This window comes from Echiichthys vipera (genome assembly GCF_963691815.1).
Source record: "Echiichthys vipera genome assembly, chromosome: 8".
In the NCBI taxonomy this organism is placed as follows: domain Eukaryota; kingdom Metazoa; phylum Chordata; class Actinopteri; order Perciformes; family Trachinidae; genus Echiichthys; species Echiichthys vipera.
In genome coordinates, this window is record NC_139833.1 from 12695859 (window position 1) to 12715622 (window position 19764).

General features: G+C 43.4%; 1 protein-coding gene across 2 annotated transcripts; it reads right to left on the reverse strand.

The window, feature by feature from the left end:
• Positions 1–9656: 9656 nt before the first annotated feature.
• ntd5 (ntl-dependent gene 5) lies at positions 9657–19064 on the reverse strand. Of its 2 annotated transcripts, XM_083919130.1 has the most exons (9): positions 18995–19064; positions 17704–17838; positions 17076–17267; positions 15672–15701; positions 13570–13696; positions 12461–12537; positions 11068–11250; positions 10301–10498; positions 9657–10168 (listed from the first exon to the last, which is right to left on the reverse strand). In XM_083919130.1, exons 1-9 carry the CDS (start codon positions 19059–19061, stop codon positions 10086–10088), a joined length of 1092 nt encoding a protein of 363 aa, XP_083775256.1. In that variant the 5' UTR covers positions 19062–19064; the 3' UTR covers positions 9657–10085. The 2 variants fall into 2 exon arrangements, with proteins under 2 accessions (XP_083775256.1, XP_083775257.1); XM_083919131.1 differs by lacking the exon at positions 15672–15701.
• Between the last annotated feature and the right edge of the window lie 700 nt (positions 19065–19764).

Here is a 19764-nt window from a genome sequence, read left to right on the forward strand (position 1 = left end):
ACACACACACAAACACAAACACACACAGACAGATTTCAAACACAGACCACACAGATTTCTGTTCACACTCTGTCCATCATCCATCTGTCAGTCAGTCACTGAACTTTGAAGCTGTGTGCGATGTGGATAGTTACCAATCCAACACACACACACACACACACACACACACACACACACACACACACACACACACACACACACACACACACACACACACACAGTACTGTACACACACACATCTCCAGCTGGACTGCTGATCTCACACTCTCTTGACCGGTTGAATATTCATCATCATCATGCACTGAGGACCTTGTAGGCTCAGCGATGCAACAGCCCAGTGGTGTCAATTAGGGGACCAGAATCTGTTTTGTGTTACTGACAGAACAGCATTGATTTAATGAATGAACCCTCAGAGTGACCTTAACAATATGTATGTAGCACTTAAATGAGCTTCTACAACAAGAAGGTTAGGAGTGATTGCTAGTTAGGGCCCCATTTTTTATGAGATTGATGAGGAGGGGCATACAGTCGATGCTTACATTGCATTACAGGGTATCAGAATGCGTGTCAAGGGTATGAATTATGGAAAGAATCTTCAATGGATTTACATTTAATTATATGATATATCATCATACAGAATATAGTGATACCGGTTTGTTTGTTTTTGGTACCTTCTGCCTATCAGCAGCCTTACTGAGGTATACGAAAAAAGTCCTTAACCCTGACAGAAACTCAGGACGCCACAACACAGGCAGCAGCTCCCAGAGTGTCAGCAGGCAGAAGGTGGAACCCATCTGGGGTGGTGCAGCGTCCGCTCCCAGGCATAGAGACAGTGTGGGCCAAGTGCAGCATGGAAGAGGCGATTTTGGGCTAGACACAAGTAGACCCACATAGCACAGAGCAGCACCTGCCTAGAAGAGATATGGCAGCACGCCGGGGCAGAATGATGTGCTAAAACAGTCTCATGGGTAACGCAGGGCAAGTGGACAAGATGGGAAAACCTAGAACATATATATATATATATATATATATATATATTATCTTCAGATCCATCATTATATTCCTCCCAGTCCCAAGACCCTGAATCAGGACAAGGGCAGGACCAATCATGTCCCCTCTGCCATGCAACCAGTATGTTAAATGGACACAGTTGCTCCCAATGGGGCTTGGCTGCAGGGGTTTTGAGGCCATCTCAACCACCAGGCTGCTTAAAGGAATGGGAAGCCCTTGGACAGCCCATCAAGTCACTAACAGGGACTACCGGGTGAGTCAGTGACTGGCTCTTTCTGAGAAGAAAATAGGAAATGCGCGGAAAAGATGACCTTCCCACTGCACAATATGACGTCAGAGTGACGAGTGTCATTTTTGGACGTCCAATTTTGGTCCCATGAAGGGGTGGTTTTGTAAAGCCAGGTGACGTCTTTTTTCAACTTTTATCAAACGTTGTCATTTGTGGACGTCTTTTCAACATCAAATTTAGACTAAGGACCAATGATCATGACACTAGGCAGGGCGGGATAATGCTAGTAGAGGTGATAACATTAGCTTATTGCTCCTGATCTGCATTTTCTGGCTCAGTAGATTTTGACTGTCCGATTTTCAGTTCTGTCATAATAAGATTGATAGGCTACCATGGCTACCATTTAGATAAGTGCAAAAATACATATATGCTTAAATAAATAACTTGATTATTCAAAATTAACCAGTGAAAGAAAAACAGGAAAATGTAAAATAACAATAAAACCCCACATCATGTACATTTCCTGCACCTGTCATAGACGTCCAAAAATGCATCCAGTTCAAAGGTCAAACCTAACGGCACCTATAACTCTTTTTTTTAGTACAATATTCCCCTTTTTTTTAATTCCAGTGTTTCCCTTGTTGAGAATGATAAAACAAAAAGGGAATTTTGTACTAAAAATATGCTTTTTGTAAAACTCAGACTGCTGAAGATTCATATTGGTTTCAGCTGAACTGAAAACTATGATTGTGGATTTTGTCCCTAAATCTCTTACATTGAAATCACTTTACGAAGGGATCCTTTTACAACCAGTGTAGACAAGAAGAACAATTACAGCGACCATTAACTCTAAACTATACATAAGGGCATTGTTTTGAGACAGACTTGAAAAAAAGTCTATGAGTCCTCTGTGGACGTTTTTGTAACTAATATGTAAACTAATATTAATAATGTAAACTCCCTCTACAAGTTGCAAGTGATACACTCAGTTAAAGGTAAAATGGTGAAAGTAAAATATGCATTAAATATCTGCTCTTTCAGTTTTAATAGATAGAACAAATACCCTCCACTATCTCCCAGAACAGACCGTCAGGAGCACATTCTTCATCCTCTGCTGGGTTAACCTTTGCTCTTCACACGCTCCACACCTCTCTCCTTCCACTGACCCTCTATAAAAGTGAGTTTGCCCAACTGGAGCTTCTGCGCAGGGCTTTCAGTGTGCCAGCACATCTCTATTTGCACAATGGCCAGCGTGGAAATATGGAATGGGTCAGCCAAGAGGACCCAGTCAGGTCATTTGAGTGGTGCAGTATTTAATAACTTATCTTGAGCTGAGCTCTGTTAGGATCAGTGGCTTAAATGGAGCAGAAAATTGAGAGTGTGCAAAAAAACAGAGGACTGTCTTACAAACCCAATTACTCCTTGGAGGCAGTCCAGCAGATATATATCAGGTATCTTCTTTTTTTTTTCATCTTTGGAGATTAATGTGGAGAAGACAATCAACTCGGATCAGTTTAAATTAAAGCCAAGATATGGACCCTGGGCCTATTCATTAAGGAGAGTCATATGTGATCAGTCTGAAAAGCCACATCAAATATACTTCTTTTAACATCTGAGCGGAAAAGACGGGACAAAGGTTCAGGTACAGTTGACAAAATTTTATTCAAATAATTTAACATAATTCACAAAAACTAAAAAAAAACACATCTCAATATAGTGTATATGAATAACTCAAAACATTTGGTCAAATTTTTACATATGAATTAAATACGTAAAACCGACAGCTGCAGCAAAAGATAAAGTATAAGCGTCTTCCTTCACAATGTAAAAAAGTTATTATTGATTTAAAACAAGTGCAAATGACTCACAGTGTCTCTGACGGTAAGAAAGATAGATTCAATCCTTCACATAAGATAGTGCAGAAGTGCAGCTCTTACAAATAGTACTCTTTATTTACACACTTAGAGCAGAGGATTGTTTGAATTAAATATGTTTTTTCTTTTCTGAGCACTTGAGGGTTTTATATTGAATTGTATGAGAATGCAACTTCAATTAATATTCTGATCTCAAATACAAAACATGATGTCAAGCATGAGCTTATTATATACATATATGCAACTTTTCTAATACAAAGAAGCTCAAGTCAAAATCATGTTTGCCATTGAAGTTTTGACCACTAAATGGAATGGGAATAATATACATTTACATAAAAAAAATAGCTTATAAACATTTAAATAAATATTGCAAGTGCTCCCTTTTTTTTAGTGTTAATTAATGATGAACATTTAGTGTCTCACCAATGGACTGGGTAATAAAGATGGACGTAGCTTGTATCTGAAAAGTGAAGCCAATGTGGAATCGCCTTTAACCTGCATTCATTTAGTTTCCAGCAGGAGGCGACTCCACAGGTTGCAAAAAGCGCTCCAATTGTATAACAGTCTGACTCTACTTCTCACTTGATTTATTACTCAGTAAACGTTTTCCTAATACGTTTATGGTCTCAATGGCTAGTTTCAAGTCTTATTCAACACAGATTGAGGTTCATGTTGTGAATTATGGTCTCATTTAGAGTAAATTAGACGTTAAAGCAGGGGATGGTTTAGGGCCTGGTTACCTTGTGATTGACAGGTCACCCAGCTAGCGACGGGATAGACGTTTAGCGATACGCAAAAACGGTACTGTGTACATTCAAAAAAGGTGTTGTCTATGTCAAATTTCTCAGGACTTTGAGCCCCTCACAGTGTGTTTTTACTTCATCAGAGTTAATTGTAACATTGTGGTCGCCTGAAAATGTTGATCAGTGCTCAGTTGCACATGGCTAACAATGCTAACGTTAGCTAGCTAGCATTAGCATTAGCAACTTAAGGGTAAATGGCGATTTTCAACCAGCTCTGCGACCAGAGCTAAGGGCTCACCTGCATTAGTCCACTGGATGACTCAAGTCAACTAATATTTAGATTAGCACAGCATCATAGAAACGCTGACGCTGCTTAGCGCTCCTCCCCACCGCCGCTTTCCAAATATGGTTATATCCGGTTTCAGAAACCCAAGATGGCGACGGCCAAAATGCAATCTCCTGGCTTCAAAATAGTAGTCCACAAGTCAGTGAGTGACGCCACGGTAGCTACGTCCATCTCTATAATACAGTCTATGGTCTCACTGGAGTTAAATATCATTATCTTCCTTCCCCTTCCCTTCACTTTGGAGTCTATCTGCAGAAAACTCTTTCAAGTTTCCATCTCAGAGTCTGAGTTTTCCAAATTAGACACAGTGGAGCTGTACCACTCAGCACTCTCTTCTTTCTCCTGTACGCCCGATCCATCCACGCCTCCTCCACCTCCTCTTCTCTCGTTCAGCATTTCCATGGCTACTTGGTGGTAAGGGTGTTTGCGTTTGGTGTGTCGGCGTAGCGTGTTCCGCTCGGCAAAGCGCGTATGGCAAAGTTGGCACTGGTAGGGTTTCTCTCCCGTGTGGACCCTTTGGTGGCGCTGGAGCTCACCGGCCTCCCTGAAGCGTTTGGTGCAGATGGGGCACACAAAGTTCCTCTGGCCTGTGTGGATGTGCTTGTGTCTCTGTTAAAGAAAATAGTAAAAAATTGTTCAAAAGAGTTGAAAATATCACTCCACACTTTTATTAATGCACTTACAGTCGTAATAGATTTTATAATAAGGGTCTCATAATGTAAAAAGTCAGATTCCCATGTCTTTTTTAATTATAAAGCAGGTCCAGCTGCTTTATAACTACAGTGAAAGTATCAAAACACTCAATCCACACAGAAATGCACACAGCCAGTATTCAGAAGGTGCGTGTATCTTTTGGTCATTGGATTTTCAATTCACAATCGGACATTAAAAAACAAAAAATGAGTGGTTATTTGATTTGCATTTTAAAAAACAAAAATCTAAATTGAATTACAATTGAATCCTCAGAGCTGCTTTAATGTGGAAATAGAAGCTTCCGGTCGGAGAATATGAAAAAAACAGGTGTTTTTTCGTTTTTCTCTTCTGGTGATTTTAGTTTTTGTAATCGTTAGGACTTCAGTACGATTGTGATGTCACAGCTTTACTATATATATAGGTAGGAAGTGCTGCTACACTTATTCCCTGGCTGCAGTGACGGTGCAGATGCAGAGATGCAGAAAGAGCAGATGTGGAAGACCTGGGAACGCTGACCAATCAGAGCACGCTGGGGGAGTTATCTAAAAGGATCTAAAAAACCAACTGTACACTACCTGCTCAGCACCAAACGATAGACAGACAAAGTAAGCGCTGGCCTAGCTGGTGAACATAGTGGTGCATCTAGCAGCTAGAGAGTGAGATATTTCCCTCAGCAGCTAAGCTAAAAGGAGAGTGAATATTTCCGAATACATCAACTCCAAAATAATGCTAATGTTACTCCATGTTTGCTGGAAGCGTAAATAAGCTACTGTTTACTAAGATATCAACTTTAAAGGTGATAAAAATGTCATAATTGTGGTAAAGGTCTTTTCTGCTGTTGCACCCAAGTGACCTAAAAATCAGTTATTGCCCTGCAGTCATGGCATGAATGATTTGTGACATCTGTTCAAGTGATTGCTATTTTTACTTGTACAGCTGATTAAATGATAGTTATAATTAGCTTGGGACTGACCTGCAGATGGCTGGAGCGTTTGAAGGCTTTGCCGCACTGCTGGCAAACGTGAGGCTTCTTCTGCGAGTGCGTGATGGCATGGCGCTCAAGGTCAGAGAGGTAAAAGAAGACCCGCGGGCACAGCTGGCAGTACAGCACCCTGCGGGAGGCCATGGAGTTGGGTGACCCCTCTGGAGAGAGAGGATCCAGCGGATCGACAAGGTCGAGTTTATCAGAGGGGAGAATAGGTCCAACGGGAGGGGAGGGGGGAGCAGCAGCGTTGGAGAAGTAAAGATGGTCGTCCAGCGGTAAATGTTCTGAGTGCAGGTCAGACGGGTCAAATCTGGGCTCCGAGGCTGGTGATCTGGCTTCTGAGTCGGGCTGAGCTAAGGGGTCAAAGGTAAAACTGGCTGAAGGTGGCTGCGGAGAAGATGCTGTAAAAGTTGATGGCTTGTTGTTTTCACTTGAGACTTCTTCAGCGGGTATGGCTTCGCTTCCAGGGTTTGAGTCGGAAGAGCTGATTTGAGAATGAAGGGTCGTGCTGTGGTGCTCGTTTTGAAGAGTGGGAGGGGACGAACATATGTTGAGAGAGTTTAGAACAGAGCTGGAGTTTACACCAGTCACTCCCGACAGGACGACGGGGGGGTTGTTTGGGCTGAGTCTGATGACAGGGTGGGACAGCGTGGGCAGGGGTGATCCCAGCACACTGACCTGACCGGCAGGCAATTGGAGAGAGACGGGGGCAGAGGCTGCGGTGATCTGGGACAAATGGCCGGTTGAAGGGTCGAGGACAGCGATGGGGGTGGAGGAAGAGGCAGAGTCACCAGAGGGAGCGGGTACAGACGAAAGGAGAAGGAACATGGGGGCGGAAGCACCCAGGGACGTCTGAGTAACTGAGAGGGGAAGCGAGAGACCCACCTGAGAGGCGAGCTGAGGAGAGGACGAGGATGACAGAAGGAGAATAGGAGCGCTAGAGGAAGGGTTTGTGAGGATTTGAATGGGCTGGGCGGGGATTGATCGGACAGCGTTAACCTCCAGAACAGATGTAACGCTCGGCTCTGCGGCCGTAGAGGGATCTGGGTTTGTGATCAAACTCGAGAAGACTTCTGGAGTCTTTGTCTGATCAAAACCTAGTGATGGAGAATCAGTAGCAGGGGCTGGTGAGGGGTAAAGATGATCAGAAGGTGCATTTAGTGCATTATCTAAACTTTGGGTGAGGCTAGGATCTGCTGACGTGACCAACAGCGGCGACCCCATTCCTTTGACCCGTTCCTCCGACGTGGATGTATCGACCTGCGGCACTCTGAGTCCATCTGGACTGAGCGTATATGGTATGCCCTGGTCGTCTATGAGAAGAAGGTTTTCAGTGTCACAGTCTAATGCGGAGAGGGAGGTTAGGAAAGAAGGAGACAGTAGAGAGTCTTCAAGAGTATCTGCGCCCTCTCCTTCACCATCATCGTCCTCTTCTACTATATCTCTGTCTCCTTCTCCCTCATACTCATCCACCTCCATAATCAGCGAGCTCTCGCAACCAGAGTCGTCCAGTAAGCGTTCACACCTACGCTCACTTTTTTTGGGCAGACTCAGGTCCAGTGGTTCTGTCTGTTCCTCATCAAACGTCCTACAAGACTTCAAGTTAATTTCCTGCAAAATTAGAGGCATATTTTCATCAATTTCTGTCTCTGTAGTTTCCTCTTTGACTCCTTTCAGGCTCAATATTTTGATGGGATTAGTGCGTGAGATTAAAAGAGTTTGTGACCCATCAGTGTGAATGATTTTAGCACCTGAAACAAGTGTCTCTTTGCACATTGTTTCACCTCTCTCTGCCCCGGTGTCGTGGAATGATTCTGGCTTAGCTTCCTCAGTCTGATAATAAGTCACTTCCTTGATTTCTCCTTCATTCTTAAAAGCAGATATTAGGATTTTACTTGTGTGTTTTTCTGCTCCAGCTAAGACCGAAACAGGTCTTCTATAATGTGAGTGAGCAAAGTCTTTGGTCAGGCTGATGGCAGAGTTTGTGATTGGCCTCTTGAACCGTGGGGGAACAACAATTTTGAGTCTGATTGGTTGGCTGCGCAACACAGGCACTCCAGTCTTTACTGTGATTGGCTGTCTGAACCCACCAATCTTACTCGTTTCCTGAGAGGCTGAAGGCTCAGAAGTCCCGCCCACCTCTGGCTTATTCCCATTGATTGATGGAGCAGCCTGCCTGGTGGTCACTGCTGCTGCTGCTGCTGCTTTGACAGGGCACTGCTGGAGGCTACCTGGTACAGTACTGGGTGAGGTTGTCTCCTTTGGGTCCAAAATCACTTCGACCACCAGCCCTGTTCCCTCTGCACACTGGCTGCCATTTTGGACATCCAGACTGCCACCGGTCAGGACTGAAGCCAGCTGAGAATCCATTTTGGGGCATACCCATTTATATTTCTACAAAATATGAATAAAATTATAGATTAGAAACTCAACAGTGGTACATTGCAATAAAAAATAAGCATGTTTCATGGTGGCAAAGGAAGGGATTTAAATGAGTTTCATGGAATGGCTGGAAAAAACTCAAGTGTTTCAGTGGTGATTATTGGGGTCAAGTTTAGTGCAAAAGCCAATAATCAATGATTATGTGATATTATTAAGTCTAAAGATGAGACGGAGCCCCACAACTCCTCAGTCCGAGATAATGAGCGGCTCAACTGACCCCCCTTCTCCTCAACATCACACACACACACACACACCGTCCTTGTTAATTGTGTTTGTTACCTCGCATGATCCGAAATTACATCTCAGCAAATTTCTAACCGAGGGGTCGACGATCATTCAGAGAAACGAACCGGATCACGGGAAGGGTCCGACTGATGGGAGCGAAATAACATGTACTCTCCCTTTCTTATACTTCTATCATCCACATGCAAACATACATGATTGAAAACGTGTCATTTCGTCATGGAACAATATTCATATTCAGTTTTTTGTGGTTGTTATTTTTGCTAAAACACGGCTGTTTAAAAAAAAATGAGTCTGGGTGTAAACGGAGGAGCAGTGCCCGGGGAGGACGCCATTACGCACAGTCCTAGGTCCGAAATGCCAAATATTATTATTATGGTGCGTGTGCGCCTTGACAGCTCTCGGACCTGGGACAACGCCATCGCTAACGGTCGGAGTAGAAACGTGTATATTTACAGACAGTCGCGGTGTGGAGCAGCAGATTCTTCCCTTTGCACTGGAGCTTCCTCGGACCTACAGCCAGCCATTTTAGAGCCGAGGGTCCGAGACACCGTGAGCGCAACCCCGGCAGGTTAACGACAAACTTTACCCGGCGAGCTGTCATTTATTCCAGCCCGTGCTGTCAGAGCCGGCGTACGGACACCTTTCGATACATTTAAACTGTATTTTAAACTATACTCCACCCATACACTCGCTGCATAGGGACTGGCTTACCCGTGCTGTGGATATTTCCGGAGGACCAAATATGACTGTGCAGTGTAAAAGGGTGATGCTGCGAATGCCGAGGGAGGGAGGGGTCAAGGGGAGTTGCTATGGTGTCGCAGCCTACCGGGTCCGACCAGTAGCCATGTTCAGCCTATGAATACGGTTGAACCTGCAGCCTGCACAGACAGGCTCTTTGCACCGCCTGAGAGTCACAGAGGCGGGAGGAAAAGCAACAGAGACATGAAGAGGATGGAGTATAAGATGCACTTGGACTCACACAGTAGGACTTCATGTGACAGTTAAAGGAAGCCACACAGCAAAAACGTTTTGACATTACTTTATTTCACATCATTAAAACTTACAAGCCTTAAGACTTGATGCGTCAGGCTCAACAGAGGGAAGAAAGATCACACAGTGAGATATCACCGAGTCGTTATGAGTTAGGCTACATGAAGGTATCATCACAGACATAACTGTTTTAGCATGTATTAATGCATTATATATGCATCCTCATATGCTCTGCATCTACAGTATGCATCCGCTCAAGCTGGAGGAGGATCAAAGTGATTTGCAGATTATATATTACGCCCTGCAGTTTGATAGAATACAGTAGAGAGGGACAAAAGCCACAAGAACAGGATCCACAAGAGCTGTGAAAAAAAGTTTCTGAAACAGACCACAATCATAGCATTGATAGTTAAAGCTAAGCTGCAGAGTGGAGAAGAGCTGCTGGTGGTGGTGGTGGTGGTGGTGTGTGTCAGGAGGTGTTCTTATTGTGACACATGGTCATGAGTGTTTGGGTGGGTCGAGGTCATCACTCCACATCATCAGGGTCACATGCTGCAATCTCTGAGACCAGCCGGTGAGGAAAGAGTTTGTACTGAAACCACGTGGGCTCTGAAAAACACATGAGGAGGTGCATAAATATAGCAAAACTGCCAATAATGTGATTCAATCCCCCTTATGTTCTTCTGACTGACAGATACAGATAAGGAAAAGGTGCATGGGCCTCCAGGGTCCAGGGTTTACCAAGGTAGCAGGCTGGGGGCTGCAGCTTTCCATCAAAGCAGGTCTGGCTTGCAGTGAAGCTGCAATGCTTATGAGGGTGTTTGCAGTAGAACATCACATTTTCCCCGTGTGGAACCATCGCGTCTGTAACGTCAAACGGCCAGCGCTTTACACCACCAATCACCACACGGCTTCGCTCAGCAGGAATGAGACAGCGAGCTGTGAAAAAGATCATCAAGGTATCAAAGTGTAATAATGCATGATTTACACGTGTGTTAGGGCCCTGGGCAACACTTCACAGGGGGCCCCCGAACCAGCATTCATCACCATTATGTGATAAATAATCTGACACTAACAAAGAAAATTTGAAATGTAAAGATTATAGTTATTTTCCAAGTTAGTTATTATCCAAATTTGAATATAAACATTAAACAACTTGTAATTCAAACATTTTAGTTAGTTATGAAGAATAATAAAACAAATATAACAATAAAACCAGAACAATAGAAACGTGGGTGGAGTCAGGTGGAGGCCCCTTAGAGAAGTCAGGGTTCTTCTGTCATTGCAAACTTTTCACATTGTCACTGCTGTAGTTTAAAGTTTATCAGCCCTCGGGGGCCCCCCGCTGGCCTGGGGCCTCAAGCATGTTGACTTCCTTTGCTGCAAGCGGTGCCTCTGGTTTAATGCAACATAGCATATTTGAATCCGCTGAATGTGCAATGCTGTACAAAATCCAAGTCTTTATGGTTTTAAATACTTTCAAAGTCACTTTACCCAGCATCCCTCACCTCTGCAGTATGGGGGCGATGCACTCCAGCTGCCATTCGACAGGCAGGTGACCTTCTGGGGTCCATCCAGCAGGAAGTTCTTTTTACAGAGGTAGTGGATGTCAAAGCCAACTTCATATTCAGTCTTCTGGACAGCCACCACGTAGCCTTGCTCCACCCCTGGAGGAGGCTGGCAATACACTTCTAAAAGAGTGAGAGAGAGGCAGATTATCAGTCTGCTTATTCAGAAGCAATAATGTCTCTTTTCTTTTGCTCTGGCTTTACTCTCTTTTAACAACAGGGCCGTGCAATGTCCGGTTTGGCCACATGATGGCAGAAAAGCACTGTGAAACAGGGCCGTCGGTCTTGAAAGGTGAATACTTGAAAGGGTTTGTGTGTTTCTGTCTGTCTCCTTCTTTGATTCACTCTTTTTTTTTAGATATCTGCGCACACATGCACGCAACAAATAAATGAACAAAATAAACACTGTGTCTCTCAGTTCATCTCTCTCATCAACCACCGCTCTATTGATTGATTGATTGAAATTTGTTATTGTCATATGCACAAGGGTAGGAATACAAAAGTGCATCAGGACAAAAGGATAACACAAAAAAGCCCAAGGGCTTATTTCCATTGTGGTCCCTTCGTAGTGTATGCATTTGTAAGTGTGTGTGTGAGAGTGTGCGTGTGTGTCAAATGCAATGTATATGATAGTGTAGGAAGGAAATAAAACAACACAATTCAATCAAACACATACAAACATACACACATACACATATACACACATACACATACATAAGTTAAAAAGATACCAATAAATACCACCATCTTATGACTGTCTGATACTCAACCATCTTTTTAAGGCGGTTTTGAAACTCACTAGGGAACCCATTGTCTTCAGATTGGTCGGTAACCCATTCCATAAAACTGCCGCTGAATATAAAAAAGAGCCCTTTCCCAAGCAACTTTTCAATCTAAATACCACTAAATCAGTAGCACTTCTCCTTGTGGAGTAGCTGTGTGTGTTCAGTATTCTAGAAAAATAATTATTTAGATATTTAGGTACCTCATTTTTCATAATTCTATGCACCATACACAGTTGTATATAATTTACCCTGTTCTCTACTTTCAGCCACTTAAGGCTACTGAAATGAGCATGAGTGAGATGAGTGAGAGGTTGAAGCGGGAGAATCAGCCTTACTAGTTTGTTTTGGGATGTTTGTAATTTAGTTTTGAGTTTTTTTGGAAGGTTAGTAAACCATGAGGTGCAGGCATAGTCAAAGTGACTATCTTCTCCTGCTAACCTTGACATCGCAACACACATGCCTGCTCACACACACACACACACACACACACACACACACACACACACACACACACAGCCAGTGCAAGATGCAAGATACAGTGCACTTACTTTTACAGATGGGGTGAGGATACTGCCAGGTTTGATTATCCTGGCAGAAATTTTCACTGCTCCCCACTATATCCGCCCTGCAGGAGAGAAAGGACAGAGTGATGTAGGCAGATGGCAGTGTGTCATGAGCAGTATTGACAGCTAAAGAGCCTCGTTCCAATAAAAGTGATGAAAAAGGTGTAAATGATTTCCTATTTACACTTTGTCTCCCTCTCTTTCAGAACGTCTGAATTTTGCGTGCACAGTTTTGACTGACACATCCACTCAGGCTCATCTTATGCTGTGGATGAGTCAATGTGTAAAGGGGAGTCAATACAAGATTAGACTGTAATGACCTAGTTAGCTCAATGGAGAGATCAAAATGAATTCCCTGACATTCATCACTCGTGGCCCATCATTCCCCAGCACCTCGCCCACTATGGTGGGAAATAACCAAGTACAGTTACTCAAGTACAAGTTTGAGGTACTCGATTTTGACATTTTATGCTTGTACTCTTTTATTCCCGTACATTTAGTTTGTACATTTAGTTTTTGCTTTAGTTTGTCAAATTTCAGATTTGACATTTGAACTAGAATTACCACCTTGTGGTTGTATGCCTCCGGCAACCAGTCAAGTTGCAGTTTACATCCAAACTGTCAAGACTTAATAATCCTCTGGCAGCAAAGAAGATCTACACCATCACCACAGTTTCAAGATTAGCGTCACTCATTCAGTACCCGATGAAAAGTCTCCTTCTGTCCCTGAGTTATAGACGGAAAATTGATGTCTCACACGTCAATGCATCAGTATTAATGATCTAACAATGTCGGATTAGTATATCTTTACTTTTAATACTTAAGGTATATTTATGCCATAATCCTTCTGAACTTTAGTGTGATTTTAAATGCAAGTATTGTGTCACTGTTGTATAAGTCCTTTTACTTAAGTAAAGGATCTGAGTATTTCTTCTATCACAGCTCTCCTTGTGATCAAGCCTTCCCTCCATCTACTTCACACATCTTCTCCGTCTTCACACTTCCTCCATTTCTACCTACTTATCATTTCAGGTTGTCATAGCCTCCGCCTGCGCACTCACAACCTTAACATCCCATTATCCCCCGTCTCTCACCCAGACAGGCAGCTGTAGCGGATGGAGGTTCCTGCCGTGGCGTCGCCCTGGATGCTGAAGGTGTTGATGATCTCCTCGGGAAGAGGGCAGGTTTGGGCAGCAGCAGGCTCTTCAGGTGACTGAGTCCCTGAAGAGAAACAGAAGGTTAGACTTTTTTAAATTTATTGAAACAAAAGTAGGAACACAACACTGTAAAAACAGAAGAATTACGAGAAGACAGTCGGACCAGCCTTCAGTTACTTTTTATAACTGTTATTTTTCCATCAGAAAGCTTGCATCTTCCTACAGCACTGGTGGAATGGGAATACATTTACTCAAGCACTGAACTTACGTACACTTCTGAGGTACTTTACTTGAGTATTTCCAAATCATACTTGTTAATACTTTTACATTTCCCTCACTTGTCCTACAGTTCATTTGCAAATATTGTACGTTTTACTCCACTTTAATCATCTTTCATTATCTGCTTATGCACCTGCACCCACTTACAGTATGGGCACCCACAGGAGGAGTTATACCTGTTAACACTTACATGTAGAGGAGTACTTTTATATCGTATTAGTACCCTACTAGGTAAAGGGTGTAAATAGTTCTTCTTCAACCACTTAAGTGACACTGATGTGTGTAAAGCTCAGTGGGCATCTAATGTGCTTTTGTGATTCAAAAACACAACGTGAAAATCTGTATGAACACGATTACAAACAGGAACACAGGGAATACATTAGAATCAGCGTGTGGATGTGATTTTGCATGCAACAGCCACTAGGGAGTAAAGAAGGAAGAAAAATAGATGGATAGAGGAAGGAAAGTCAATCCTGCTACCTCATTTGACTCGTATTAACCAGGGTTTCTATTTTGTATGTGACCCACACCAACAGTGTTGTTCTATAAGTTGAAACAACCCTTCTTATATAATAAATCAAAGTTCGATGAGCAGGTGAAGCGCCGCCCCGCACCTCTCCAAAGCTCACAGCTATATATCTGTGATTGTATAACACCTGGCACTGTTCATTCCTGTAAGTTTGAGTACCTCACGCTTGTGTAAAATATAAATATCAAGAGTGGTGCTTGGAGAGAGGCTGGAGCGACCTGATCTCCGTGAAGCGCGGGGCTTCTGAGCTGAACGTGGCTTTAAAAGGGACTACTCTTGCCTAGGGCTGTCTTAGGTATCTGAAACCGAGAAGCGTTAATATAAGAATGTAAAGGGGCCTATGGGAGAGGGAGGTTTACAAGTTTGTTTGGCTATGGATGAGAGCCCGAAGCAGAGTTCTGTTTTCACATATCGCCCTTCTCCTGCCTCTTCTACTGCTGCCACCCACACAGGCTGCTGCACCAAACAGCTATGAAGCAGGTACATCTTTTTTTTAATAAAATTACAAAACAGTGAATGTGAATTAACCACGGCGTTAAATAAGCAGCAATCAGGTTGAGACCAAAAATGTAAAAGGTCTTGTTTTTACGATTGTTTTTCTCCCACAAAAACACACATACACACAGATGCATGCACGCACTGCAAACTAAATAGCCCAGAGCTGCATGCTCGTCCTTGGCTCCCATTGTAGAGAGAGACCTTATCAGAGGCCTCAGATGGAAGAGGATGAGAGGAGAAAGAGATGAGAGGAAAAGAGGATGAGAGAAGAGAGCAGAGGAGAGGAGAGCAGGGAACAGAAAGGCCTGAAGCAGCATGAGCAAGAGAACTCTCTGACTCTCCTGACTGTGATCTGTCGCCCACACACACACACACACACACACACACACACACAAACACACACACACACACACACACAAAGAGACACATGTGCAATCCATCCGTCCCCCCCCACACACACAGAAACATCTAATGTATACAGAAAAAATCTACCTCTCTACCGCTCTACCTCTTTACCTCTCTCTCTCCCATGAACACACAAACGCACAGTAGATGCACATTCAAACCCGCTGACACTCACGTTGCATGCATGCAGCTCTCTGCCACTTTGACAGTGATCTGCCGCCCACTGCCTCTCAACAGGCATGAAGGAGCTCGACTCACACTGTAACACACATGCAAAGGACACACACACACAATACAAACGCTCTCACACATTCAAAAACCCACCTACCTTCTGCCTGTCTCTCAGCAGGAGGATACTCTACGAGAGAGAGGGAGAGAGAGAGAGTAAGAGAGGGAGAGAGAGAGAGAGAGAGAGAGAGAGAGAGAGAGAGAGAGAGAAAGAGATAGAGAGCTGAGAATCGTATCCTTATTTCACATCTTTTGAAATGATAAAAAATCTTGAGGGTGAAACAGGGACCCAGCTGGGTTGAGGATTCCTAAGAAAGCATGTTTACTGTAGCTTCATTAATGCAGGTCTCAGGCATTTAAACCTGAAATTGTCTTTTTTTTTTAGTATCAAAGCTCTCAGGGTGACACAAGCAAAAAAGCATATTTCCAGGTGCAGTATGTGGATGAGATGTGTCGAGATACTAGGAAGTATTGATGGTTTTACTACATGTACCGCTGTGCAGCCTTATGGCACAGCGGTAATTTTGCCTCTTGTGAGCCACTTATTCAGATTTATCTTGTTTTTGTTCCATATTTAGACCAAAAGAAAGTTGAAACGTTTAACCACATGATTATCTCCGGGCTCAGTGGTACCTTGGTTGTAAATTAACTTATACTGGAAAGTCCTTTGTGTCCTTTGTCAGCTGCTCCAGCTTTATATGTTTACAGCTGTGTTCTGGTCCCTGTGGCTTACGTCATTAAAGCAAACCTGGTCCCGGGTCAGTTTTAGGTCAAGTAAGAGACTGCAGAAGACCTCGAGCACACACAAGGTTAGTCACAACATGATCTCATTAATCATTTATAATGCTAGATTGTTATTTAAACTGAGGTTCAAGAAGTCGTGATTCATCCTGATTCAATTTTTTTTTTTTTTTGTCCACCTTTGAATAACAACACAGGACCAGCTCACAGTCTAATTTTACCTGCGAGTAAACGACATAATAACACATCACACACTCTGCCCCCCCAAAAAATGACCAAATATATATTTCATACATATGTATATAGAAACAGAATATACAGATTTATGTGCACGCGTGTTCAGCTTTCAATGTGAACAACTAAAGCTCCGGTTGCTATGGTGATGAGGAGAATAGGTCCCAGTTGTGCAATGTCTCAGTCGACACAACCACAGACGGGTTTTATTCCTGAATCTCTCTCTCTCTCTCTCTCTGTCTGTCTGTCTGTCTGTCTGTCTGTCTGTCTGTCTGTCTGTCTTTCTGTCTGTCTCTCTGTCTGTCTTGCATAAACACAAATATCACAAATAACAGCTATGTTTAATCCTCAATGGCCCTTAACTTATGAACTGCACTCACGACGTGTATCTGCTGCTTTGGTTAAACAACGACAATATTACATTTTTTAAAACAGCAGCATCCTTCCAAATGTTAATTACCTGCGTGTGAGTTATGAAGGTGCCAAACATGAAGTGAGAGAACATTTTTTCTCTTGAACTCAAACCCACCTGTGCAGATGGGCTCATCCCCACTCCACTGTTTGTCACCTTGACAACGGCGAATAGTGGCATCCAAGCCACTGGGTAATGTGAATCCTGGTTTGCAGCGCACTTGAAGCAGGGCGGAAAAGGAGTGAGTGGGAGAGAGGAGGCGAGCCTCTGAGTTGTCGCTGGGGGACAGAGGCCAGGGACAAGTTCGACCTGAGGAGAAAGGAGAGAAGAAGATCTCAGAATGTGCTGCACTGTTTCAAATGAAACCACACTGAACCAGTTGAAAGTGGCACTAAGGAGATTGTATAACTAGACTGCATGCATTCACAATTCCTTCTTTCATAATGCACAGGAATAATAAAAAGCTTGTTCAGCACTGACATAGGGTGCATTTTGAGCCAGGAAAACACACACACCCAAAGATGTATGTTGGCACAGCTGCGTACACACAAACACACACACACACACACACACACACACACACACACACACACACACACACACACACACACACACACACACACACACACACACACACACACACAAACACACAACAACAACACACACAAACAAACACTTTTAATGACTGAGCCCACAATAGTGTTCACAGTGACACTGGGGGGCACACATGAATACAAATAGTTACCTGGAGCCACACAGCTGAGACCACACTGGCCGTCACACAGACACTGGCGCTTGTTGCCACAGTCTCTGTCTGCTTTACAGGACCGAGGACACGTCCTCCTCCTCTCCTCTCCCAGAAGTCTCTCCGGACACGACCCTGTTGCAATACCACACACACTATCAAAGCATCGCAGGAATTGTCCTTTTGTTTGCTTCTACTGCATTCACGGCCCCCCTCGTAAAAAAACGTAGTGACTTTTGTTTGCCAATTCTGCTTTGTTTTCTGCTTGAAGTTAAGTCAATTCAGTGTGGGTGGCCCAGGAAAACATCTGCCACCCAGGTTGCCAGATGAGTAAGTATTTAGATGGCAGGCCTTATTACTCTTCGCCATTCAGCTATCAATCTTTTTTTAATAATAAAAAAGTGTTGTCTCGCTCCTATGAATGGAGTTTAGTGTGTGTTTTCTCAGTGGAGTAGTTCATATTTGAACAGGATCCGCTTATAGGAGCGATCTTTAATCCCTCCTTGTTTCTTTCACTTCTCCAGATGTATTCCATCACACATTACCAAACCACTTGTTGTACATTACAACATCGACACGCCCTCAATGTCCAGAACATTTGAGAGGGGGAGGGGCTGGGGGGGCATGGGGCAGACATGGGTTCCCCATGTTTCATTCCTTAGAATGAAAACATGTGTGCTACTGTATCAGCCATGTGACCACAAACACACATGTGCCGCGTTACTGCACACATGATCATCCCAGAACAGCATGGAGACATGGTGTACAGTACATACAGGTAGAACCTTTGATATTAGACACTTAGTTAGTAATAGTTTTTGTCAAACCAGAGTTATGGAAGTCCTAATCACATGTGAAGGTATGTGAACGAAACACAGAATTCACCATAATATATAAACAATTTACCTATTTAACTATGTACAACTAAAATGTGACATCGAATTGTGGCATCCCACAAATAAAAACAAATGTACACTTACTTTAAACAACACTTAATTTACTCACCCATGTACTGTATTGTAAAATACAGACTTGTGAACTTGTCTAATTATGCATAAACATTATTCAACCATCCACAGTTCACACATATTGCACAGCCTCTGCTTTAGTTAATCCATTGCATTTCAAAGTGTGCAGGATTGGGTGCAAATGTAACTACTTGCTTCGCTTACATGATCATTTTTATATCAAATGGCAATCTACAGAGCGAAAAAGCATGCAGTGTTTATCATGTATGCAGGGCTCAGTGCTCTCCCAGGTGTGAGTGATGGATGCAGTCAGAGGAGCTTACCTGGAGTCTGCGGGGACACCGTTCCAGTCAGAGCCCACAGGGACAGCAGCAGCAGTGCACAGTCCATCCTTGAAGCCAGGCCTCAGACGATATGAGGGAGGGACACGAAGACACAGCATTTTTAAGGAAGGGGGAACAAAGGGTGGGAGGGGGTGAGAGAGAGAGAGAGAGACAAAGAGAGAGAGAAAGAGCCAGGGAGGGGGAGAGGGTACAGCCCGAAACCCACATCTGGTTTGTGTTGAGGAGAGAATTGGGGAAAATTCCATTCTGAGGGACCTTTCACCCATTTCTGTTGAGATAGTAGATAAAGAGGGTGATTCATGGCTGCTGCCCCCACACATGATAAACAAACAGGACATGCTATCAAAAGAGGGAATCAATGGGAGCTTACCTGATGTCATGAATGCAGCATTTGGCTCTCCTCTGCATCCAACCACGCAGCCCAGTGTGACTTATACCTTCACGTCATAAATTGATGTGTAAGCCACTATACATGCTTTTATTTTCCAATCATGTTGTCGTCACACTTTAGTATTCTAACTCAGCTGTATTGGAGGATTAATCATATTCATGATCCACATAAACATTGAGGGTCCAGTGGAAGTAGCTTTGCCTTTTGTTCGACAAGAGTGCATCTTTGGACTGTTTTGCCTATCAAAGGAATGTACACAATGTGAACAAACAGGGAGGAAAAAAACAAGTCTGGGGACATTTCACCACATATTATAGTCTGCTCACATTTCAGGAGGACAACATCATTTATCAACCTA

What these genes read in the sequence shown, in the direction of transcription:
- ntd5 (XM_083919130.1), bottom strand. Translation starts at nt 19,061, where the DNA reads ATGGACTGTGCACTGCTGCTGCTGTCCCTGTGGGCTCTGACTGGAACG. An exon ending in TGCTGAGAGACAGGCAGAAG is followed by an intron (nt 13,697 to 15,671) that starts GTAGGTGGGTTT and finishes GTTTCTCTTCAG; the next exon opens with GGACTCAGTCACCTGAAGAG. An exon ending in CGCTACAGCTGCCTGTCTGG is followed by an intron (nt 12,538 to 13,569) that starts GTGAGAGACGGG and finishes TCTCTCCTGCAG; the next exon opens with GGCGGATATAGTGGGGAGCA.